Source organism: Elephas maximus, chromosome 2 (assembly GCF_024166365.1).
Source record: "Elephas maximus indicus isolate mEleMax1 chromosome 2, mEleMax1 primary haplotype, whole genome shotgun sequence".
In the NCBI taxonomy this organism is placed as follows: Eukaryota; Metazoa; Chordata; class Mammalia; order Proboscidea; family Elephantidae; genus Elephas; species Elephas maximus.
This window is the reverse complement of record NC_064820.1, coordinates 187,128,834-187,155,747: the sequence shown is the minus strand read 5'-3', so window position 1 is coordinate 187,155,747 and position 26,914 is coordinate 187,128,834. Positions and strand designations below refer to the sequence as shown.

At 44.6% G+C, this 26,914-nt stretch overlaps 1 protein-coding gene across 2 annotated transcripts in view; it reads left to right on the top strand.

Annotated features, from left to right (window-relative positions):
- Positions 1 to 26,914, top strand: part of SLIT3 (slit guidance ligand 3) — a 783,747-nt gene that overhangs the window by 563,728 nt on the left and 193,105 nt on the right. For both annotated transcript variants that reach the window (XM_049874285.1, XM_049874284.1), the window contains exon 7: positions 21,539 to 21,610. In XM_049874285.1, coding sequence (XP_049730242.1) covers positions 21,539 to 21,610 — 72 coding nt within the window. The remainder of the gene's footprint in view (positions 1 to 21,538; positions 21,611 to 26,914) is intronic.

Sequence of the window (26,914 nt, the reverse complement as noted above, 5' to 3'; positions counted from 1 at the left end):
TGACATCTCCATTTAAAAAACCTCCCCTCCCCGTCCCCAGGCCTTCAAGATCTCATCCACACATCCACAGTTGATAACACTTCTCTGTAATCACAACTTAGGCACCATAAAGAATCTTGACAATGACATAATAAATAGGAACCAAGTGAGGACATCGTACGTTACCTTAATACATTCCTCAGAGAGTGTGAGAGAGAGGAGAGTTCAAAACGCCATATCCCCGGAAAGGTGTTTCTTAAGTATCTAAAGCTTCACAGTCTATATATAGATTAAGAAGACAGAATAGGATAGGTCAGGTGCATTTTTATCTTTTAATTTAAACAATATGAAGTAGAAAACAAGGATTCTAGGAAACTCATGATTATCTCACGGAACATTTTCTCAAAATGAAGTTTTTGGTCCTCAAATACTAGTGGAAATAGTTTACATGGGATAGTTTACATTCCTATAGATGGATATCCTGTAAAACTCTCCACTGAGGCCAAGGTTGTTTTCACCAGTTATATTGAATGAGAATTTAGGAGGTGAGCCTGGGAGGGAACCGCTGGCTGTAAGAGAAAGGAAGTATCATAAGTTTAGAATGCACTCTGTGAAATCTGCCCATCTAAACCCCATTTTTGGCTTATGTCCAATGGGGAAAAGAGTGCCCAGCACAGAGCATAGTGGAGAAAGGAAGAGAGCCACCACCCCGCCTTCTCAGGTAGTCAAAGAAGGAAGTAAGAATAAATGTTTATGATGGGCAAAACTTCTCAAGGCTTCCACTCAACTTGTTGTTGTTGATTGCTTTCAAGTTGATTCTGACTGATGGGGACCCCACATGTACAGAATAGAACTGCCCCATAGGTTTTTCAAGGCTGTGACCTTTCAGAAGCAGATCACCAGGTCTTTCTTCCAAGGTTGGGTGGGTTTGAACCGCCAACATTTTGGGTAGTAGTCAAGAGCCTAACCGTTTGTGCCACCCAGGAGACTGTTTCACTTGACTACAAGGCAGAAATCATAGTGATGATGATAATAGCTAGCATTCATTGTGCAGTTACTCTGTGCTGTCGTTGTTAGTTGCCATAGCATTGGCTCAGACTCATGGCATCCTTACTTGTAACAGAACAGAACGTTGTCCTGCTTTGTGCCATCCTCATAGTTGCAGCTATTGTTTTTCTGTACCCAGCACTAAACCTAGTGCTTTTACATATACTCTGTGTCCTCACGACTACTTGCTGAAGCTATTATATGATGGCCCTCATTCTACAGAGGAGTATACCACCTCAGAGAAGCCTAGTAACTGCTTAACTAGTAAGCAACAGAGCCAGGATTCTGAAAGCCAGGCAAAGACTGTGTGATTAACCATTCTTCCAAGCTGCCATTTTTATCTGTGATGCCAGGGCTCTCTCGGTGCTTGCCCCCCACCAAATTGTGGCCAAAGTGTGCTGCAGTGTGAACTATCTCCAAGAACAGAGCTGGGCCAACCATCAGTGACCACAGTCCTGCCAGGGAGAATGTCGGGGCCTCCCACAAGCTCATGAAATTGACCTTGTGATTCACTTTACGCCGTGAACCGGTCCCCACAAAGCTGATGGCAGTTCAAACTCACAGGAAAAGAAAATGATCCTGTTTTTTGCAGTGAATTTTATGTAGCCCTGACCAAAAAAAAGTTGCCATCAAGTCATTTCCAACTCACGGTGACCCCATGTGTTCAGAGTAGAACTGTACTCCATAGCGTTTTCAAGGATGTGACCTTTCAGAAGCAGATCCCCAGGCCTGCCTTCCAAGATGCCTCTGGGTGGGTTCAAACCGCCAACCTTTTGGTTAGTAGCTGAGTGCTTAACCAATGGTGCCACCCAGGGACTCCATATGTAGTCCTAGAGATGCTTTATTCTCACTCTGGCTGTTACCAGTTGACACTGGCACTCAACAGTTTTGGGGGTCCATTCTCCAGACGTTCCCCAAAAAATATAATCCCAGCTTTCTGTATGACATGTCAGGTTCTTAACTGAAGGGCCTGACTTTCTGTGCTATGGCTGCTAACCAAAAGGTCAGCAGTCCGAATCTACCAGCCGTTCCTTGGAAACCTATGGGGCAGTTCTACTCTGTCCTGTAGGTCACTATGGGTTGGCTTTCTGTGAGTCAGACTCCCTTCTGTTACCCAAATCATTGGCCCTTAATTTCCACCTGTTCTATACATTCGGTGATTCACATGCCATATTATTACACAAATAACGCACACCTTCTATGTCTGTTTGCCAACCACACCCTCGCCCCCTCAAGGTATTTTTGTAAGCATGCTGTGCTAATTTTTTTTTACAGCAACATGTAAAAAAAAAAAAAAAAAATTGGCATAGTGGCACTTACAAAAATATTTCATGGAGGGAGAACGCAGTTGGCAAACACAGAAGGCACATATTATTTGTGTAAAAATACAGTACAAGATTCTTTGTAAATAAAACCAGCTGCCATAGAGTCAGCTCAGACTCATGATGACCCCACGTGTATCAAGTAGAACTGTGCTCCGTATGGTTTTCAATGGCTGGTTTTTTGGAAGTAGATTGCTAGGCCTTTCTACCAAGGCAACTATGGTGGTCTTGAACCTCCAGTCTTTTGGTTAGCAGCCCAGCGTGTTAACTGCATCTTCGAGTGACCTTTTTCTAAGTAAGCCGTGCTTATGCTGTAGCCAGATGTGCCGAGACTACATTCCTGACTCTGTGGTCGGTCAGGAATTGTTGGTGGGGGAGCTTCGAGCCATAGGCTTCTAGCCCCTACCAGCTAGGCTGAGGGTAGTCAATCCTTCCACTGGTTACACCAGGCACCTTTCTGCTCAAACCATGCCATCCTGGGTCAGGAAAAGGGTTAATTAATGAGAAAAGAAAAATTAGGAGTATGAACTAATGAAACAAAAATGAGAAATCCTGGTTAATAAAATATTTAATTTTTTTTGAATAGTATTGTGAGAGAGGAAAAAAAGATTTTCAGACATTGTCTCCCGACTGTAAGTAGCAAGTCTGAAGTTCAGTAGGTAAGTTGTCAAAAATGCCAGACCAAAGATGTCAGGAACACTTCCAGAAAACGCTCTCATCTCCCAGTGAGTGGCCTGCCCGTGATAAATCACTTGTCCCAGCTAAATTGCGTGTAGATCCAAAAGGTCTGCAGATAACCAGCGTGTGCTGTCTTGAAGGTCTTGCTCTTCTTTTATGTCACTTACCAATTCTGGAAATTGAGTTGCATTATCCTAGGCTGGCCCTGGAAGGACCTGAGCTGTCTCCAGGACTACCCTCCTGTTGTTCAGATAAGATACAGACAGGTTGAGAGCAGGGTGGGGACGAGAATGAGGTATGTGCCCCCTTTACTTTGTTCCCCGGGCACTGCATTTGCCTCACCCTACTCGCAACCGTAGCTAGAAGACTTGCCTAAGGTCACACAGCACTTTAGGAAGACAACCTGGGTCTCCATATTCCTAGTTGTATGTTGTTTGCCCACATTGGACACCTCCATGCAACTAGGCTATTCAGAAAGAACCCCCTCATAAAATTGTCATCCTGTAGAGTCACTATGAGTCGGAATCAACTCGACAGCAACAGATTTTTAAGCACAGTTTGGGGAGCTCTGGTGGAGGAGTGGTTAAGAGCTTGGTTGCTAACCAAAAGGTCGAACGTTCGAATCTACCAGCTTCTCCTTAGAAACCCTATGGGGCAGTTCTACTCTGCCCTGTAGGGTTGCTATGAGTTGGAATCAACTTGAAGGCAATAGGCTTTAAGCACAGTTTAGAGCTCTAGTGGCACAGTGGTTAAGAGCTGACCGAAAGGTCAGCAGTTCAAATCTACCAGCTGCTCCTCAGGAGGAAGATGTGGCAGTCTGCTCCCGTAAAGATTACAGCCTTGGGAACCCTATGGGGCAGTTCTACTCTGTCCTGTAGGGTTGCTATGAATCAGAACTGACCCAGCAGCACTGGTAATAGGTAAGTAATTTGTCCCTTCAAAACCCATTGTTAGGTTTTTTATATTATTTTAGGGGTTGAGGGAGGACAAACGATCTTGCTTTCTGCTCTCTTTAAGCCAGATGTCGCAAACTGGAGGCCACAGGCCATACATATTGGCCCCGCAGAAGAGATTTTTTGTCTTGTAGAGTGATTTTTTTAAGTTGAAATTAGCATCTCACATTTTAAAAGTGTGATAGTTCACATAAAAATCCAGATTCCTAGTTTCTGTTGACACACCAGAATGTCTGCATTTTCACATTGCAACAGTGGCTGAGGAGCACCTACCCTTTTCAGCGGGGGGCATGTAGACGCCACTTTGCCACCAACACCCATTCATTTATTTTAACTGCCACCCCAAACAACCTCTGCTTTAACCCACCAAGAAGCAAGGACACACCACGGGCCCGGTGCAGTGCCTGATGTTGGGTTCAGAAAAGCTCTAAATAAGCGGGGTGCTTGGAGAGAGCAAACTCTGAGCCAGGCATACCAGAATTGTTGAATGGACATGCACAAAGAGACAGCAAAGCAACTCGGAGGCCAAGACTCCCCACACCGAGCAAGAACACCTCAGAAGCATTCAGGAAGACCTCATGCCTTATCTCCTCAGAAGTTCTTCTCAAAAGTTGAGCTCGCCTCATGTTCCCTTTCATTTTAAAGCAGTTCTGAAATGGGTTTGTGCATGTGAAGATGAAAAACAAGATAGGAACCCAATTCCAAATCTTCATTGCAAGAGCCCCACCCCCACCCCGCTGCCCAGTTTCTTGCTCCCCAGATCCCTCCTAAAACTCATGTACTGAGCTCCCTGTCAGCCCACATTTAGAGAAGAGAGATTCAAGAGTTAAAGTGGTAGAGGGACTTAACCAGACTTTTAGGGTATTTCTAATTCAACCACTTCCAGACGGGTAGGATATGTTCTGATACTTAGCCTCACATGTAGATACAGAGGAGTGAAGAAGTAAGTTGTCTGGTATAAAAAGAAGGCAGTGAAGATAAATCCACAGTGGTCTTGATATTCAGATCAAGGTTTCTTTATTCTCCTAGCATGGGATTGTAGCTGGGGTAAGGTGTGCTGGGCACTGGGTGTTGGGACATTCAAGGACATTGTCTGTTGAGTCAGAAAACCCAGAGCTTCATGTGAGTGGTGATCTGTCTTCCACTTCAACTGAGCTTCCTCTGTGTATGGAAATAGCTGCTCTGATTAATGAATAATAATGTGAAGATAATAATATATTGAATAATACAATGATATTATAATAATTAGGAGTATGTTGTTGTTGTTGTTAGGTGCCGTCAAGTCAGTTCCGTCTCATAGTGACCCTGTGTACAACAAAGTGAAACACTGCCAAGTCCTGCGTCATCCTCACAATCGTTACGCTTAAGCCCATTGTTGCAGCCACTGTGTCAATCCACCTCATTGAAGGTCTTCCTCTTTTTCAATGACCCTCTGATTTACCAAGCATGATGTCCTTCTCCAGGGACTGGTCCCTCCCGATAGCATGTCCAAAGTATGTGAGATGTATTCTCCCCTTTCTTGCTTCTAAGGAGCATTCTGGTTGTACTTTTTCCAAGACAGTAGTGCAGTTATTAGTAAATAGTAGCATAAAAAAAAAACAGTGCTGTTGAGTCGATCCTGACTTATAGCGGCCCTATAGGACAGAGTAGAGCCGCCCCACAGAGTTTCCGAGGAGCGCCTGGCGGATTCGAACTGCCGACTCTTTGGTTGGCAGCCGTAGCACTTAACCACTATGCTACCAGGGTATAATACTGATATTATGATTATTAAGTCTAGTTATTATTAATAATAATAATATCAGTATTACAGCCCTCATTTTTTTAACCACCTACTATCTTCCAGGTACTGATAAGACTTAGAATGCAGCATCTAAATTCAGTCATCACCGTAACCTTATGAGGTGGTTCCTTAATAATCTCCTCGTTTTACCAGTGAGGAGGCTCGTCCTGAGCGACACTGGCCAGTAACAAGGGCACTCCTCTTCCAACACTCAAATCCAGTTCTGCCTGATAGCTGCACTCCTACATTTAACCGCTCTGCTACAAAAAATAAAAATGAAAAAATACCTACCGGAGCACACATATAAAAAAAAAAAATATTTACACATATAGAAGCAATAACGTGCCTTAGTGAGATTACTGGCTACAGAGCGTGCTCAGAATTGTTCAGAAACCCTAGTTTTTCTTTTTGTAAATTTGACCGATAAACCACAAGCCAAGCCCATTGCCATCAAGTAGATCCCAACTCATAGTGACCCCACAGGACAGAGTACAACTGCCCCCATAGGATTTCTAAGGCCGTAAGTCTTTACGGAAGCAGACTGCCACATCTTTCTCCTGTGCAGCCACTGGTAGGTTCAAACCACCAACCTTTCGATTAGCAGCAGAGCACCTAACCAGTGCACCACCAGGGCTTCTAAGTTGACCCATAGGGTGCTCAAATCTATACCTATGACATCAGCCTAATTGGCACCACTTCCCAATCCACAAAACTGCTTGAGACACAGAGATAAGAGGCCAAGTTGAGGTATGAGGTCAAGGATAAGCTCCAGGATGTTTGAGTCCTCCCGTAGGACTGGCTCCCTGTCCAGCTCCACCAAGCCAGGTAGTCCTGGGTTCGTTTCCTTATTGAAAAAGGGAGAGAGTAATATCAACTCCTTAGGTCTGGGATAGAAATTAAAGACGATAGCACAGGCATGTGCCTGGCACATAGCAGATATTCAGTCAGAACGTCTGGGAAAATTGAAGTTGGTAAATACTCCCATAAATACATCCTTATCTCAGCACCTTGCACAAGCCTGGCACATAGTAGGTGCTCAGTTAACATGTATTGAACCAAACCGAGTTAAAATTAATTGATTGAATTGAAGCCCATCCCACTCAATTTCTAAGTTTTCTGTTATGTCATAACCCTGAACAAAACTAAAGTTGTGGTTGTCCCAGAGTATTTTAAACATTTAACAAGGTAGTATTTTACTGAGACAGTCCATTTCTCACATTACCTTTGGTTTTATATTCCTCCAGCTAAGTAGTGATTTTTTTTCCTCTTTTTAATAATGAACAAAATTAGAGCCGCAGTGAAAATCAGTGTGTTCTACTAGATGCATTTTCATTTATTTACAAAATGTCTCACCTGGATTTCTCTGGGAGATGCAAATATTTTATTTGTTTTAACAGTCTTTGGAATCAGGGTGTTTAGTCATGACATAGCTTTGAACATAGAACTGTCATTGCTTAATGAAAGTCTTAAAACATCTCCAGAATATGATTTTTTTTTTCGGTACTATGCTGCAAATTGTGATTTGTTCAGGCAATCAGGATTAAAATTGCACTTTGTGGAAAGCATCACTAACTTCCATTCAACCCCCAGAATACTAGGAAAGGAACTGGGTTTTCTATAAATGTTCTCTTATGCTACACAACACACCCCTCCTTCACATGCACTCAGAACCAAAATTTGATGATAGTAATGCTCTTAAAATAACTAGCTTGGTTTTGAGAAACACTAGTTTAAGGAAAAAGTGAAAATTACTTTGAAACATAATTTTTTCCCATTTAAATAAGCAGCACTTTAACCTTTGAAGTTAACTAGAATTTAGAGGGTTCTAATGGTTTTTTGTTTTTTGTTTTTTTTTTAACGGTTTCCAAGACCTCCGGTGGTGCAGTGGTTAAGAGCTAACCAAAAGGTCGACAGTTCAAACCCACCAGCTGCTCCTTGGGAACCCTATGGGGCAGTTCTACTCTGTCCTATAGGATCACTATGAGTCAGAATCTATTCAACTGCAACGGGTTTGGTTTTGGTTTAGTCATTTCCAGAGGAGTCTTTGGATGGCGCAAACGGCTAAGCACTGGGCTACTTACTAACTGAAAGGTTGGTGGTTTGAACCCACCCAGAGGCACCTTAGAAGAACGGACTGGCAATCTACTTCCAAAAGGTCACAACTCTATGGAGCACAGTTCTCCACTGAAGTATATGGCTTCTCTAGTGTTTAAAAACAATTAGAATTAGTTGCCAACATTTAAAACTCAAGTAATTTTATTGGCAAGTGTATCATTTCAATTTTTCTTGGATACCTGGAAGCTGTAGCAGCCATGGTTCTGCATGTGGCAGTGATCATCTAGAGTCACACTGTCCAATAACCTTCCTGTGAGAAAGGAATTGTGTCATATCTGTGCTATCCAATATGGTAGTTGCCAGCCACCTGGTGCTGCTGAGCACTTGAGATGTGGCTAATGTGACTGAGGAACTGAATTCTTCATTTTATTCGATCGTAATTTATTTTAATTTAAACTGCCATACGAAGCTCTCACTAGGCAGTGCACATTTAGTGAGTAGGATTTGTCCTGTTTAGACAGGGTGTGTCCCCTCCAAATCTCCATAGCTTCCGCCAGACCTGCTTCCCTACTCACACGGCTCCCAGCCTCTTGAGCGATTTCATATCGGTTAAGACGCAGAACAATCAAACAGTGTATTTTCTAAGAGTAAATGCTTTGAAATACCTGCCTTACCCTCCCCCCTTCCCTTTCTCTATCTTAATTGGAACATCTGGATCTTGTACGTGCAGAAGACCCATTTTCATTGACACGGGGGTATGATTATTAAAACTATCTCCCACCAATGCAAAATCCTCCATCTGTGAATTAGTTTCCTGATCCCAATTATTTACTTCTCTCAGCCTTTGCAAATGATTTCCACCAAGTCAGCGGGGTGGAAAAATTGCCCCGTGTCTGTCTGAGCCCGTCCCATTGGCCACTGTCAATTAGGGAAGAAAGCCCATTAGCCCTACGGAAGCTGAGCCAGGTATCTGCATAAAGGGAGAAAGAGATCCGATTCCTACATAACGATTTTCAAACCCTATGTAGTGGGGCCAGATGGAACTTTCAGATTTGGCCAATGACCTGTCTTTGTGCAGATCTGGGTACCCATGGCCACTTCCACAGCTGTATGGTTAACTAATCCCATTCCAAAAATGCCATTTTAGAGCCAGCACAGCCCAGTTGGAATCATAGACTGGACTCAGAGGCTAGAAAGATCCTGGAGGTCAACTGTACCTGCCACTTCATTTTAAGAGAAAGAAGCTCCCTCAGAAAGGTCAAGTGACTTGCCCACCACCATAGAAAAAAATCATGCAAGAACCAGGCTAGAAAAAAGCTCTACTGGCTTTTTATCCAATACTTTTATTGCCGTCTGCCTTTCCCCTATATTAGCAGGCAGGAAACAAAAATTAGTTAAGCCGCCTTTTATATCCTGTCCATCCCTTGCTGGTAGGTGCCGTCGAGTCAGTTCGGACTCACAGTGACCCTATAGAGCTGCCCCATAGGGTTTCCAAGAAGCAGCTGGTGGATTAGAATTGCCAACATTTTAGCTAGCAGCTGAGCTCTTAACCACTGTGCCACCAGAGCTCCCAAGCATTTTGCCAAAGGAAAGACTTTACGTTTAGCATGGAGACCAACACCCTCTCTTTCCAGGGCCTCCCAGTTCTGCAGCACTGCTTGGAGAATGGTCCCAGTAGATTGCTGTGTAGTCAAAGGGAAATCTGGGAAGAGAGCAAATTCCACATTATTAATTCCGATGCCAGTGTTGGCACTGGGAGCCCCTGCCCATTTGTAAGCCCAAATAGCCCAAGGTGTCAATTGTACCCAGCCCCCTGAGAGACTCCCTCCCTTGCAAATATCAGAGAGTAACAGCAAGACTCTGGCGTCCCAGCCTGGGAACAGAGCTTCATGTGCCCTGTGCAGTTTTTTCCTGCTAGCAGCTTGACATGGCTCAGTTCTCAACTGTGCAACTGAGAAATGACTTGTGTGTTTCAAAGAATATAGTGTGGTACCCAGACAAGAGCACACCTACCTAGCTGAACACAGTCTTAGCCTTATAATCAGAAATTTCTTCAGGCCTCTTTGTCCCTAAGCAATGATTGGGGAGGGGGGGGTGACAGTAGGGGGGAGACATTAAATGATTTTTAATGGCTTAAAGAATTGATTTGAATAGTAGACTGCTTGAGCATACCTCAGCTGGCGGACACCCTTCAAGAGTCTGAGTATATGGAAGAAAGACTTTAACTACATTTCAGCCACAATGCCATTGAAATACTTTGATTTTATGAATATATTTTTTTCTGATTGATACATTAAATGAGTCTGTTTGGTTCAGAGGCTGAAAACTGGCTCCTGCAAGCCAAATCTAGCCCCCAGGTGTATTTGGTTTGGCCTGTAAAATGTTTGGTGATTTGGTTCCTCAAGGTGATTTAATTGTCAGTATTAAAAAAACAGGAGAGTTTATATAAAAATTCTAGATGTCTGGCTTTCTCTTTAAAAAAAGGGCATAAGGGTGATGGAAAAACTTGGAAATGGATAGTGGTGATGGTTGCACAATGTAATGAACATAATGTCGCTGGATTATATACGTAAATGAAACGTATCTGTGTATATAAATAAAACGTTGAAATGGCAAATGTTTTATATATATGTTTTTTTATATATATATATAGTGTTAAAATATATAGATACATGTAAATGGCAGAACTAGCAACACTGCGCCCCCATTCCAGCGTAGGAACAATCGTTTAAAACAAGAAGTGATGATCCCATTGAGTAAGGTCGTGTTTGCCATTGCCCCCAAGCAGCCCACTATGACAATCCTCACCCTCATAGGCAATTGAATTTGCACCTTTGGATTACTATGGAAGACTCTTCAGAGTGGAAATTTATTTTTGTCAAAAGATGCCAAAAACCTGACCCTTAGCATTTTGAAACTCTTCCATGCACTCAGTAAATATTTATTGAGCACATGCGTCCTATAAAAACACTGGGTAGGCCCTGGCTATGCAACAGGGCACAAAACAGACTTGCTCTCTGCCTTCACTTAGCATACAAGTAAATGCTTTAAAAACCTTCCCCTTCTTCCAGTCTTACTGAGGTAGGCATCAAGTGCAGCTAAGATGGAAATTGCTGGGTTCTCCGCCTCTCAACTGCAAACTCACCTGTGCAGGTATATAAGTCGGAAGTCACACTTTCTTCCTCAGCCCATCACATGTGTACCAGACATCTCGGCACACTGGTATCTGCCGGATTTCTCACTAATATAGTGGACAGGATTGATGGCTCAGGCTCCCAGTTTACGTATGATGAAGTAGAATTTGGAGGCGGGCTATCTCATTGATGCTTTCATTTAAGGCACATTTTATAATTCAGTCGGTCACCAGGAGGCTGTTGAGGCATTCTGAATCACCACCAGGCAATATCTGTGATCATCTCAATGAATGAGTGAGGAGCTCTTCAGGGTCTAGGTACCACAAAAACACCGGGGCACTGTAAAGACTTGCCCCACCAAGCACCTGACTGAGCAATGGCAGGATTTGAGGATTCATCTTTTTTTTTTTTTTTATCTTTCACTTCACTTTGTACTTTTTTTTTTTTTTTTTCTGGAGGCATTTTTTTTTAACACCAAGAATCTGCTGGGTAGGAGATGAGTTTCTGCCTGTCACAATATGAATATATAATGAAGGAATGAACCCAAGGCGAGCCATTTTGTTAAGGAATCTGTATCATCAAAGGCCCAAATTGACAGCTGATTGTTTTTATTTATTTCTGTAGGTTTTACATGACACCTGGAGACCATTTAAAATGTTACTTGGCAGTGAGAACTCTGTGTTTAAAAATAACGCTCACCCGGTGCCAAATCACTTTAGAGTTGGGTACAAATATTGAGACAAAAACCCCAGCTGCTATTGCTTTGGCTGCTAATTTGAGGTGTCAAATGAGAGCTCAACTGCTATACGTCAGTGAATAAGGCCCCTTGTGAGATCATTATGTTTTCTAACAGTTGAGAGTAATGGACTAATCAGTGCAGCATCAGTTGTTTTCATTATATGCCCACACAATGGTTATGAGCTTTAATTTAAACGGTCCACAGGGAGATCAAGGAACTCAGTAATATGCAGCACCCAGGATAGTCCAGGAGAGCAGGTAATGTGGAGTGGTGCCTTCCCACCTTCCTTCCTCCTCTCTCTCTCCGTCTCGCTCTCGATCCTTCTGCCCCATCTGCTCACAGAGACTCATTGCCTGCTCCTAACAGGCAAAAGATGAGCTTTGTTTAAGGAGCAGGACTGTACTCTCAGGTCTTTGAAGAAGTCTTAAAAATTCCAGTCAGCCAATCCAACAGTAAAGCCTGGCTTGGGCGTTGGACTACACTTAGATGTGTTAGCTAAACCTTGACCTTGGAAGGCTTTGAGACTTAGTTGCCCTTTTTCCACGTACCCTTCCTCACCCGCCACTGCCTTCCATGCTGAACTCCTTTTGTTCCTTGGACAGGAGGAGGGTTGAGTAATGCTATCACTTTTGAACAGCCTCGGGAGTAAGGCAAACGCTGGGGAAGCCATGGTGCCCACCACATAGAAGTCAGTGAGAGGTGAATCTACCACTAACCAACTTGGTTCACCTTCACCTCAGGAGACATGCAAATTGGACACCCAACGCCTTTCTGAAGATAGTCCAGTTTTGTGTTATGGTTGAAGATACAGCTCCTAATGTCACACCTCCTGAATTTGAACATTGGCTTCACAACTCAATAGCTGGGGAATGCAGCCTGGGCATAGTTAGTTGATCTTTTTGGCTTCAACTTAAACCAAAAAAAAGACAAACCCATTGCTGTTGAGTCAACTCTGACTCATGGTACCCACATGTGTTACAAAGAACTGTTCCACAGGTTTTTCTTGGCTGCAGTCTTTACAGAAGCAAATTGCCAGGCCTTTCTTTCATGGTGCTGCTGAATGGGTTCAAACCACCAATCTTTAGGTGAGCAGTCAAGTACAAACCATTTGTGCCTCCCAGGGACCGCAACTTATTAACTATACAATGGAATTAATAATAGTAACTCAGGCATATGGGGAGAATTAAATGAGCTAATGTAAGAGAAGTACTTGGCCCAGTGCTGGCACATGGTAAGCAGTTAATAAATAGTACCATTATTATTATTGTTATTGTCATAGACATCTTTATTGAAAGAACTTGGCAAGCTTACCCCAAAGCAATTCTCTTTACTAGTCTAGCTCATTAGAGGAAAGTAGAGCATTCATGGAAGAACCTATAACATCCAATTTAGGTTTTCCCAAAGGATGCGCTATTGCACATTATTCTTTCTGATTTCTGGAGTTTCCTAGAGCCCCCAGCCAAACAGAGCATTGTACAGCTGAGTGAGAAAGGCAGGTTCAACCTTGATAGCAGAGAAAACAGTGAGTGGAGCATCATCTAAAAATGACTGAGCTGATGCAGCTGGGAGGATGGCTGAGACCTCAGACTGGGGGAGAATCTTGGGGATGCCTCTCAACTTCAGCAGGTCCGTGGGTAACATTCAGTGGGTGTTCTCCTGGGGCCAAGTCCACAAAGAGGAACCCTCCACACACCTCCTAATAGAGCTGAGTCAGCCAATAGCATTCACATTCCCAGGCTCCTGGAGAGTGTTGCAGGGCCCGGTCATCATCAGCAGCCATAGTGCCATGATGGCTGTCAATCAGCAGCCCTTACACAGGACTGAGAAAAGCCAGGCCTGATTTGAGGTGTGTGTCAAGGAGGACAGCAGGCCCCTAAAGCATCTGAGTGTCCTTGATTCCATTCCTCTGGCCTGTCTGAGCCAAGCAAGAAAGGGGAGCAGAAGTGAGCTCCCTCCTCTCCCCTGAGGTCCACGCACTTTCCAGCCCCTGAGCAGCGGTTCAGATTTTTCTCTCAAGGTACAGCCACAGTGTTTGCACTCAGCCGCTCTTCAGGAAATGATTCTGATGACTTTGGTCGTGTCCGCCCCTGTGGATTCAATATAGCCACTGCTGGAGGCAGTTGTATTTCCAGGACTTAGAGTGCTGGCCATCAGACACGCACATTTGTGGGTACAAGTCAGGCCATCTCCAGGCTCACTTGAAAAAGACATCCTGTTGCTATGACTGCTGATGACTCACCAAGAGTCTCCTTCCTAGGAACAGTTACGGAGGGAGCTACCTCATTTATCTGGATTTAGGGAGAAGTCACCCTGCCTTGAGACAGGGGATGAATGGGCCAATCTGACCAGAGGGCCCATGTGACCCAAAGGGTCCAGGAGCTCCACCTGTGTGATGGGGGGGCACTATCCCAAGAGTGGCCTGCCCAGGAATGCTGGCCCCCAGAGAGGCTGCAGTGGCACTTAATGCAGATGCCTGGTTTTGCAATTATGCGATACATGCTCACAGATAATATCATTGTATTAGAGCCAATTACATGGTGTTATGGACACACAACACGCAGATTATACCCAGAGCCAGGAAAGCACAGAGTGATAAAGCGATGGCCTAATCGGAGGAGACAGAGGGAAATGTCAGCCTTATTAAGGTTGCCAGAGTGGTGTGGCTGCAGCTAGACTTAGCTCCTCCAGATCAAAGATGGCTATCTTGAGTGATGCCAGGAAAAACCACACGTTAGCACTCAGCAGAGAACAGTGGGGACCTGGGAGCAGAAGCCAAGTTGGAGCTCCCCAGGGGTGATTACAGCCACCTCCAATGAGGGTTGTCTGCTATGTCAGAGTATGGGCCTCTTTCTAAGCAGGAAAACACCATGTCTTCTACAAAAGAGGTCCTCTCCCCCAAAAGTAGCAAGAGAGCAGCCTATATACTGTCCCTTATGCTTGGGTAATGGTTAAGAGCCCAACAACTAAGTGAAAGGTTGGCGATTCGAACACCCAGAGGTGCCTCAGAAGAAAGGCCTGGTGCTCTGCTCCGGAAAGGTCACTTGAAAATTGTTTTGAGCAGTCCTACTCTGCACCCATGGGGCCACCACATGTCAGAGTTGACGAGACAGCAACTGCTTTGATTTTGGTTTAAACTCTATACTTAGCCTTCTCCCTGGTTCAGTGGCTTTCCAACCTGAGCTTGCATGAGAATCCTCCAGAGGGCGTGTTGAGACACACAAGGCTGGGCCCCAGCCCAGTGTTTCAGATCACAGGTCTGGAGTGGGGCCTGAGAATTTGCGTTTATAACGAGTGCGCAGGTGATGCTGCTGGTCTGGAGACCACACTCTGAGAACCACTGCCCGAGATCATTCCACGCCCGACCCCAGGTGGACTCACCTGCCCTATCTCTTGAACGGGACCTTTCCCTAGGCTCTGACTCCATCACAGCATTGCAGGTTCCAGACGAAGTGGGGTCAGTGTGAAGCACAGTACGGGCTAGGAGTGTGGATTCTAGAGTTAGGCTGCCTGCTTTTGAGTCCCAGTTCTACCACCTGGGCTTTGCTGCCCATGTTTTTTGTTTTGTTTTTTAATTTTGAAAGCCTCCAACCTAATTCCCTCTTCTTACCGCCCAGTTCTAGAGCAGCCAGGACACAAGTGACATTTTCTGTAAAGAGCACAAAAGTAATTATTCTAGGCTTTGTGGGCCATACAGTCTCTGTCAAAACTACTTCACTTAGCAGCCGTAACACAAAAGCAGCCCTAGACCACACATGAACAAATAGGTAAAACTTCGTTCACAAAGTAGGCTGTGCTGGGTGGGATTTAACCTGTGGGCAGTAGTTTGCCAGCCCCTGGGGCAAATCGTTGCCTGTACCCCCGCCCCCTCATGCATTCATCATTACTGGGGAACATTAGCAGAGGGACAGGAGAAATCACAGACTCTTTTGGGGTACTAAGGTTCTATTTGTACACTATGAGAGCAATAACAAACTCCTGAGTCCCCTAGTGACTGAGGAAGAGTTTAATGCCCCCTTTTAGTGCTCACCGTCTAGAGAGAAAGGGGCCCATTGGTAGGACTAGCATCCTCCAAATGAATCATTTTAACAGGGAAAATGATCCCTTTTTATTAGGCATTTATGCCCCAATGAAATGTCCTGGGTGGCACAAAAGTTTAAGTGCTCAGTTGCTAACCTGAAGGTTGACGGTTTGAGTCTACCCAGTGGCACTGAGGAAGACAGCCCTGGAGGTCTGCTTATGTAAAGATTACAGCCAAGAAACCCTGTGGAGCAGTTCTGCGTAACAGACGAGGTGGTCATGAGTCAGAATTGACTGGATGGCAACAGGTATGCTCCAGTAATGACAAAGCAGAAGAATGACTGGACAGAATATAGGTCAGACTTGGTCTCAGTATAAATATGACACTTATAACAAGGTAAGGGCTTCTTGAGAGAGGAATGGACTGTCTTTTAAATCTCATGCTGGAAAATGGCTTTATTTCTGTTTCATACTGAAACGTTTGTTCCATAACTTGTGGTAGTACAAAAAGAAAAAGGAACCCAGAATGGTCCCGAAGTTTATAGAATTAATTTGACCTTGAACTTGAGCCTGACCCCTTATAGGAAATGCTAAATTAAGAGCATTTACCTGAGGAAAAACCCGGGTGATTTGGAGGAAAGCACATTTTGTCAAAATATCTCCAAAGGAGCAGAGCGGTGAAGTTGAAGCTATAGAACTAGCAAAAATCCTCGAAGAGATGGGGACAGTGACCTTGCTAAGGTAGAGAAGATGAGGCTGAGGAGGTCACCATAGCTCCCCGGGTCAGCAGTCCAATGGGGAGTGATGGGAGGTCACTGTCAGACATACCATTTATTTTTCTGTTGGTTCATTTTCAAGGGAGACCCTGGGTGGTGCAAACGGCTAAAGTGCTCGGCTGCTAACTGCAAGATTGGTAGTTCAAGTCCACCCAGAGACACTTCAGAAGAAAGACCTAATGATCTGCTTCCAAAAAGCAGCCACTGAAAATCCTGTGGAGCACAGTTGTACTCTGAAACACATGAGGTTGCTGTGACTCAGAGTCAACTCGACAGCAACTGACCTTTTTAATAGAACAGAACAAGCAAGAGGATGCTTGTGCAGTTATTTCAGTGCTGGGGTGGAGATGACAGAGAAGGTCCACGCTGGAGCAGCGGACTTACCCTGAAGGCGGGAGGAAGTGGGTAAGTGGGGGATATTGTGGTATGAAGAAAGAACAGTGAGTCCAAATCCACCAGGAGCTCCAATGGGATTTGGCAAATCCTTTGACTTCTCCTAACCTCAGATCATGCATCTCTAAAATGGGAATGATAATTCCAACCTCAGAGTGCTGAGTACCAAATGTGATAAATGTGGAGATGTACTGTAAATTTTAAATGTCTAACCAGACACAAGCTACAATAACAATAGCTACTAATTATTGAATGGGGGCAGCAGTGGCTCAGTAGCAGAATTCTTGCCTGCCACGTGAGATCCAGATTCGATTCCCGGCCAGTGCACCTCCTGTGCAGCCACCACTCATCTGTCAGTGGAGGCTTTACGTGTTGCTAAGATGCTGAACAGGTTTCAGCAGAGCTTCCAGACTAAGACAGACTGTGAAGAAAGACCTGGCAATCTACTTTGAAAATCAGCCAATAAAAACCCTATGGACCACAGGGGTACAATCCCATTGTGCATAAGGTTGCCATGAGTCAGATCAATTCGACCTCAGCTAACAATAATTATTGAGTGTTTACTATATACCTGGCAATGTGCTAAGGGCTGTACGTGCCTTTTCTCTAGGGCATTGTTTAAACAGAATAACCACCTCCCGAGGATGTCCTTGTCCTAATCCCCAGAACCTGTGAATGTTACTTTATATGGCAAAAGGACTTTGCAGATGTGATTAAATTAAGGACCTTGAGATGAGGAAAGCCTGGATTATCCAGGTAGGCTCTAAATTTGATGATGTCCTTAAACGAGGAAGGCAGGAGATTCAAGTGAAGTAGTAGGAAATATGACCATCGAAGCAAGAGGTTGCAGTGATATGAGGAAGGGGCCACAAGCCAAGGAATGCAGGCGGCCTCTACAAGCTGCACAAGGCAAGGAAGCCCTCCTGCCTTCTGAAGCCTCCAAAAGGAAAGTAGCCTCACAGATCCATTTTAGACTTTTAACTGCCAAACCATGCTGTTGTTGTTGTATGCCATCAACTCATAGCAACCCTGTAAGACATAGTAGAACTGCCCCATAGGGTTTCCTAGGCTATAATCTTTATGGGAGCAGATCATCAAGCCTTTCTCTCAAATGGAACCACTGGGTGAGTTCAAACCACCAACCTTTTGGTTGGCAGCTGGGTGCTTAACCATTGTAACACCAGGGCTCCTTCAGACCATAAAAGAACATATTTGTATTGTTTTAAGCCATGAAGTTTGGGGTAATTTGTTACAGTAGCAATAGGAAACTAACTCAGGCATCCTCCCTGGAGCCAGGCTTGCTTGGATTCAAATCCTGGTACCACCACTTTCTCCATCCATGAAATGGAGATGACATCAAAAGTTCCTGGCTGATAGTGACTGGAGGAATTAAATGGGATGATCCAAGTAGAACTCTTAGCCTAGTGCCAGCCTGGTATACAATTAAACCAGTTGCCATCAAGTTGATTCTGATTCATGGTGGCCCCATATGTGTCAACACATCCATAGGGTTTTCAATGACTGATTTTTCTGAAGTAGATCACTAAACCTTTCTTCCTAGGTGCGTCTGGGTGGACTCAAACCTCCTACCTTTTGGTTAGCACCTGAGCACATTAACTATTTGCACCACCCAGGGATTCCAGCATAAAATTAGCTCTCAGTTAATGTGGGCAATTACTAGTATCATCTCATTTAATCACCACTCAAATTCTATGAGCTTGGTGCTGTTAATCTCTCCAGGAGAAAACTTAATGAGGTTTAAAGAACTTACCCATGATTGCCCAGGCTATAAGTGACAGAACCAGAATCTGAAAGAGCTCTCTGCCTTAGGGGCCCATGCCACTTTAGGGTTACGACAATGAAACGTCCTCTGAATGCCAGTTACCTAGATGGGGGCACAAGAACCAGATAGAGCAGGGTGCTCCCTGCACAGGCAATAGCCGCCCAGGCTAGAAATCAAGTAAATGTATGTTTAGCAGGGAAACAAAACCATAGCTGCCATGGAGATCAACATCCAAGAGGTTACCAGCCCTCCGAAATCCCTGGGCTAGCCATCCCCAAGCAGCAAATCATGAAAGTCTGAATACTATGTTTAGTCATCTTGGTCCTGGAATAATTGCTATTATCGTAAATGTTTTATAGCTCTCATTATGGTTCACATTTAAATATCAGTGTAGTAAGGCATTAATATAGACTCATTAACAACCTGCAATATGCAGATGACACAACCTTGCTTGCTGAAAGTGAAGAGGACTTGAAGCACTTACTGATGAAAATCAAAGACCACAGGCTTCAGTATGAATACACTTCAACTTAAAGAAAACAAAAATCCTCACCACTGGACCAATAAGCAACATCATGATAAATGGGGAAAAAAATGAAGTTGTCAAGGATTTCATTTTACTTGGAACCACAATGAATATCCATGTAAGCAGCAGTCAAGAAATCAAATGATGCATTGATTGCATTGGGCAAATTTGCTGCAGAAGACCTCTTAAAGTGTCGAAAAGCAAAGATGTTACCTTGATGACTAAGGTGCACCTGACCCAAGCCATGATATTTTCAGTCACCTCATATGCATGCAAAAGCTGGACAGTGAATAAGGAAGACTGAAGAAGAATTGACTTCTTTGAATTATGGTGTTGGTGAAGAATATTGAATATACCATGGACTGCCAGAAAAATGAGCAAGTCTGTCTTGGAAGAAGTACAGCCAGAATGCTCTTTAGAAACGAGTATGATGAGACCTCGTCTCACAGAGTTTGGACGTGTTATCAGGAGGGACCAGTCCCTGGAGAAAGACATCATACTTGGTAAAGTAGAGGGCCAGTGAAAGAAAGGAAGACCCTCAAGGAGATGAACTGACACGGCTGCAACAATGGGCTCAAACATAGCATCGATTGTGAGGATAGCGCAGGACCTGGCAGCTATACATGGCGTTGCTATGAGTAGGAAACAACTCGGTGACATCTAACAACAATGACAAAGGCATTAATAAGTCATCTCCCTTCCAGACTATTGCCAGATACAGTTACCGTGCAAGCCCTGTGTGTAACTGTTCTGTATATTCAGCTAAATTAGGACTGATCTGTGAACTCCACCTGCTGTTGAGTTGCTGGGTGTAGAAGCAAGCAAGCCCTTTCTCCACAAAGGCTTGTTCTTTGCCTTTGAGAGATGAAGAGAATGCTCAGATTGCTAACCAGTAGTCAGTGAGCAGCCCTGAGAGTTTTCCCCAAGTTGGCGCCTAGAATGCTGGGATGGGTGGAAGGGGAAGTGAAGGCGCCATTTCTGCCCTAGAGGCATTTCTAATCTTACAGAGAAGGGTGAGGCATAACCCTTGCCCTCAGGAAACTCCCTGCAAAGGCAGGAGAGCCTGGTTTAATGGCAGTAACAAATTTTTCAGCCATGTCTAATGAGATATTCTGAAGGCATCCTGGGTCCATGGGGACAGGATGGATAACCCCTTCCAACCTACCCAAAACAAAACAAGCTAAGTAGGTTCAACCTGATAAAGTGCCAAGTGTTTGCATTAGCATATTAGTAAGATTACAAAGTGGGCAGAACCAAGCATCATTAAGTTTAATCTGTTCATTCTTCTCTCATACTAAATGCTTCAAATCTGACACATGATAGGTGTGCAATAAATATGGGAAGGGGAGAGAAAAAATTATTAGTGCTGGATTCAAATTCCCTCTCCAGAGCTGACCACCTGTGGGTCCTTGGTACAGTTATTTTACCTCTCTGAAACCCTGGTGGTGTAGTGGTTAAGTGCTATGGCTGCTAACCAAAGGGTCGGCAGTTCAAGTCCGCCGGGTGCTCCTTGGAAACTCTATGGGGCAGTTCTACTCTGTCTTGTAGGGTCCCTATGAGTCGGAATTGACTCGACGGCAATGAGTTAGGCTTGGTTTTTTGTATCTCAGCCTCCTCATCTGTAACACCAAACCAAATGCTTTTTGGTCAATTTCAATTCATGGCGACCCCATGTCATAGAGTAGAGCTACCCCATGTCATAGAGTAGAGCTGCCTCATGGGGTTTTCTTGGCTGTAATCTTTATGGAAACAGATTGCCCGGTCTTTCTTCTGTGATCCCCCTGGATGGGTTCAAACCGCCAACCTTTAGGTTAGCAGTCGATCGCAAATAGCTTGCACCACCCAGGGACTGCCTCATCTGTGATAGAGGGATATTAGCGGTGCAAACAGTTAAGCACTCAGTAGCAGCTAACAACCACTACCACCTTGTAGAGTGTGTGTTCATAAGTAAAATGATGTACATCTGTTTCTTCTCTAAAATGAGGGCGCTAATCCCTAACTGGCATTGCGGTTGTAAGAATTAGAGATATTATAGCAAGGCACCAGCACATTATAGGATTGCAGGAAGAGGTGTTTTAACTCAAGGTGGATAAGTACGAACTGAGAGGGAAGCGGAGGGGAGCAGTGATCTACCTGAACAAAGGAGTCAGTGGATTGCCTTATCACCTGGACATCTGTCCACCTGTCTCTCGCTGCCTCACTGACTGGCCCTTGGCTGCTGATTTATGACCCTTCTAACAGTCATATTTATCCTCCCCACCCCACACCTCTATAAGCCACTTGGTGTCCCCTTCTGCTGCCACCATGCTGCTGCCCTGGTGACCTTTACTGTTTTGTTTTTTTTTAATCTCTGCAGCACCCTCAACAACAACAACATCAGCCGCATCCTGGTCACCAGCTTCAACCACATGCCGAAGATTCGAACTCTGTAAGTAAAAGCCACTGCTTCTTCCCCTCCCATATCTAACCACCCAGGCCCAATATTCAGCGCTCTAAGCTGCTCATCAAACCCATCTCGTGAGGATTTGGTCAGCAGGCCCTATATTCGATGTGTCCTCCTTCTGCTGTTAACCATGGGGTGTGTTGGTGAGCAAGGGAGGGTGGGGGAAGGTGTCATTGTTCCATCCGTGGTTCTTAATCGCCCTTCTGTATTCATTGGACAGAGTCATCGCTCTTCACCTTGGGATTGGGGAAATTCTTCATATATTGTATTTGCGTGTTTTCCATTTTGATGGAAAGTTTATTATTTTTGTTATCACAGAACATATAGAGCTGTGACTTAATAATTCACCATTTGCTTAGCTAATTTCCTGTGCCATTGGCAGTTCAATGGTAACAGTTGTTTTCCCCTCTGGGAATGGTGGAGGCGAGTCCTTCCTTCTCCCCATCCTGTCCAATCCCCGTGGACAGCACCCACCACCCACCCACCCACCTACCCACCTGCTCTCTGGATGGTATACTAACATTAGGATGCAACAACTTGGTTCTTTATCTTTGGTTCTTTATCGTCCTGAGTACACACCCTGAAAAGCTTGGTGGAACTCAGGAAGCAAATCTCCCTGTAATCTTTAATACCTAGAGCACGTCTCATGCCTTATTACCTGGGGAGTTACCCTCCACATTCAGCCCATGACCCTTTGTCAGTTTCTCTGCAAGTGGATTCTGTGGGCTTTTCCAAACAGACCCTGACTTGATGCTCTTCTTGTGTCAGTGGAGCCTCAGGGGTGTTTGCAGCACAGTAGTAGGGAGACTCAGCTCCCAAGAGCTTTCAGGCAAATGGCCAAGGCCAAGGGTTGAATTCCTGCTGTGCCCTTCATTACTTCTGTGACCTCAGCCAACCTAAGCTCTGATGACCTCTGTTCCTCCTCTGCAAGTAGCACTACTAGTGAGGGTCAGATGAGATTAATATGTAAAGTACCTGGCCAGTAGTATACAGTAAATGATATTCTTATATTATTACCACACTATCCAGAAATCTGGACTGAAAGTACTAAACAACCAGCTTATTTATGACCCCCAAGCAATACAAAATCCAAGATTTGAAAATCTTCAGAGCAGTGGTTCACCAAAATGGTGTCCCAGACCAGCAGCATAGCTTGGAACTTGTTAGACTACCAAATTTCAGTCCCAACCCCACACCTATTGAATCAGAATATCAAGGAGTAGGGTCCACAGTCTGTTTCCACAGGACCTCCAGGTGATTCTCATGTCCATACAGGGTGAGAACCATGGCACTAGAGGAAAACCAAACCAATCACTATCAAGTCAGCACTAACTCATGGCGCCCCATGTGCGTCTGCATAGAACTGTGCTCCATGGGCTTGTCAGTGGCTGATTTTTCAGAAGGAGATCACCCAGCCTTTCTTCCAAGGTGCCTCTGGGTAGGTTTGAGCCATCAGCCCATCAGTTAGTAGCCAGGTGCCAGGGAAGGTAACCTTATTTCCAGGTGAGAATGAAGCAAAGACCAGTGGAGCAATTTATGAGGAAACCATATTGTACACCCTAAGAAAGATCCAGAGTTTTGAGTCAACAGAGCTGAGTTAAATGCAAGCTCTGCCACTTACCTGTAATATATACTTGGAAGTTTATACGTAAAATAAGTTCATGCCTACCTTAAAGTTGTATTGAGAATGAAATGCACTAACATGTAAAGTGCCTGGTACGTGCTGTGCACTCAACAAATACCCATTAGCATAAAGGTTAATAATCCTAACCCAACTTCCAACTTTACTTCCTAAATTCTTCCTTTGGTCCTTCATGTTCATATTCATAATTCAGCCAGGAAAATCTGTCCTTTCCCTTTCCTCTTAACCTGGAATAGTGCAGTAATGGGATTTTAAGGAGAAATTGTTTGGTCTTTAAAGACTTCTTTAAAGACCACATCACAGCCGTCAGAGTGGGTTAACCAGTAAGCACGGCGTGCATTGGCTCATTGGGTAATCCATCCCTGATAACCACAGATGAGCTAGAGGAGAGTGTGGCCCAGGGCTCCTGGTCAGGTAGCTGAAAGTGAGCCTTATGATGGTAGGCCTGCAAGTCCCCAGACAGGTGGGCTGAATCAAAAAAAAAAAAAATGACTCTCACCTGCAGAAATCAGCAGTCCAACTCCTGGGGACCTCTCATTCATGATTTATTAAAAAATAAAAACAAAAAACAGTGGCCACTGGGTCAGTTCCGACTCATGGAATCCTGATGTGTGTCGGAGTAGAACTGTGCTCCATAGGGTTTTCAATGGCTGATTTTTTGAAAGTAGATCACTAGACTTTTCTTCCAAGATGCCTCGGGGTGAACTTGAACCTCCAACATTTCAGTTAGTAGCAGAGCACAGTTAACTGGTTTCACAACCCAGAGACTCCCTGTGATGTATTCTTCCCCACTTTTGTTATTTTCTGTTTAGGAGCAGGAATAACAAAAACTGGGGCTGGCTCCATAGAAGTGAGGGAAGGAACTAGGCTTAGGTCTTGGGTGCTTTGTATGGAGTGTATAGAGGTGGGGGAAGAGGGCGGGAGGATTTTTCTCTCCTGTCTCTGTTGTCATTCTTCTCTGTGGTCCTGAACACTCATCTGATGAGCTTGAATCAATCAATCAATCTCGTCTGTTCTCTTTGCTCCCTGCCTGCTGCCATTTTGTCTTTAGTTTAATTTCAGAGATGGCTCTGTATAGAACTCCCTGGAGACTTGAGCTGACTAATCCCCCTTCACTGTAATTAAAGAGAGGGAGCTGGTGGTGGTGGAGAAGAGGGGGAGATGAGAGAGGAAGGAAGTCATAAATGGGATTTCTAAAGGAAAGCTTTTATATTGAATTCAGAAAGCCACATTTTATAGAAAATGAACACTGACCCTCTCTAAAAGGATTTGCTGGAAATTTAATTTAGTGTCTGTGGCTAAAAGGCACCTTTTATAAATTGGCATTTGTATTCATTCACCTTCTGTTCTGTAAAGGTGGTTTCATCAACATTGAGTACGGTGTTTCCATCAGCAAAAGATTGCAGAACAACATGCGGGAACCAAGTAGCCACCTTGATGCTTTGATGTCTAAAGAATTATAGCCTTGGACAGGCAGGTCACAGGTTGGGGAGAAACTGGAGTCTGGAGCTAAATGCACGTACTCTCAACCATGACAATGGTAAACATTTCTTCACTGGTTTACTATGTGCCAAGTCTGTGCTAAGCACTGCGTATGAATCATCTCAATCCTTATAGCAGCCTTAGGTAGGAGGCACCATGAATATCCCCATTTTCCAGGTGATAACACCAAGGTCCAGAGTTAAATAACTTCCCAAAGTCAAATTTGGAAAGCATAGAGTCAGTGTCCAAACCAAACCTAACCAGATGCCATCAAGTTGATTCCAACTCATGGCGACCCCATGTGTGTCAAGGTAGAACTGTGCTCCATAGTGTTTTCAATGACTGATTTTTTGAAAGTAGATCACCAGGCCTTTCTTCCAAGGTACCTCTGAGTGGACTCAAACCACCAAGCTTTTGGTTAACAGCTGAGTGTGTTAACCATTGTACCACCCAGAGCCATTGTCTGACCTGAGCAATTTGACTTCAGAGCCAGTGCTCGGACCACCATCCAGAAGGAATAGTAGCAGGAGAGCAGGTGCCTGGGGAGCAGAGGAAGGGGAGACCAGATCTTCCACAGAGCCCAAGGCGCAACGGAGACCCCTTCCCCCATATCTTTGCCATCACAACTCATCAACATGATTTAAAGTAGTTAAAATCATTTCCCTTCTCGCTCAAGAGGACTAGGAATATTCCTGGCAGTCCCCAGGCTCAAATTTCATAATCATCATGGTTATTTTTCTTTTAATATTAGTGTTTGGGGTAAAGCTGCCCAATTTAATCTCCCAAACACAACACGAAAGGTGGCTTGAAAAAGTCCCCCCAGCCTGACTCTCCCTACATTTCTGGTGGGTGAAATTTCAAGACAGGTACTGAGCCTGCCCACTGCCCTGGACCTTGGATGAGAGCCTTCATGTGCCTTCCAAGTCAGCTTTGGTCACCTCTTTCCCATGGTCCCATTTGGGGTGGGGGGGGGGGCGGCAGGAAGAAACTCCTAGAAAGACCAACAAAGGGATGGGGAACATCTGTATCAGGGAGAAGAAGAGAGAGAGCTTGGAGCTGGGTGGTAGAGATTGAGAACCAACCTAATACAATCTTCCAAAATGGAAGCCTCTGACATTTTGATTATCCCAGAAATTAATCAGCTCAGTAAGGATCTGGCTTACCTAAAGCCCCTTTGTTGTAATATTGATCTCTTACCTTTGACTGGAACTGACAGGAATTTGTTCGCATTGATCCGCCTCATGGGCCCGTGCTCAGTGCCTTATAGTGAATCCCTGTGGCCGTACTGCCAAAGAGGACAACTGCCTTTCCAAGTAAAATCCAGACTCATTAAGAGGCTCCAATTTTCCTGGCACACAAAAGAACATCTGTACCTCAGCGTCCATGTGCCGCTGCAGCCTGCCTGTGCTCCATCTTGTCACCAAGGACTAACTCCTGGTTGCCATTTCTCTAGGCAACCTTTATCTTGTGAGGCTCATTGGCCATGGAATTCTCTCAGGGGCAGCTCATCGGTGGGACAGGAGACAGATGAAATTTCCCATGAAGGCCTAGTGCAGAAAGAGAGCCCCCTCCTCTTCTCCATGCTTTTTAGGAAATACTAGCCCGCTAAAATGAGGCCCTGGGTGATGCGAACAGTTAAGTGCTTGGCTGCTAACCAAAAGACTGGAGATTCTAGTCTATCCAGAGACACCTCAGAAGAAAGGCCTGGCAATCTACTTTCAAAAAATTCACCATTGAAAACCCTGTGAAGCGCAGTTCTACTCTGGCACACATGGAGTCGCTGTGATTTACAATCAACTTGATAGGAATTAGTTAACCGATAACCAGCTTAAAGTCTACTACCAGGCCTCCTCTCTGCTCCTGATACAAAGTGGTCGTGTTTGTTAAATAAAGAATAGAGATCTTGGTTTCCCTCTTAGAACTTCCCGCCAGCTTAGGATTTTGTCCTCCTCTCTCCCCTCCACACACCACCACCGCCCCACCTCTTCCCAGAGTGCCAGGCTAAGAGGAAGCTGTGATTGCCTCAGTGGCACAGGGGGCTGGTGAGCTGGGAAAGCAAAGCAGAGAGCAAAGGCACCTACCAGAGGCACAGTAGCTTGGTCCTAGGATCTTTTCAAGGGCCTATGAGAATGTGTTCAACCTGAAACTATTGCCTCTGAAATGCA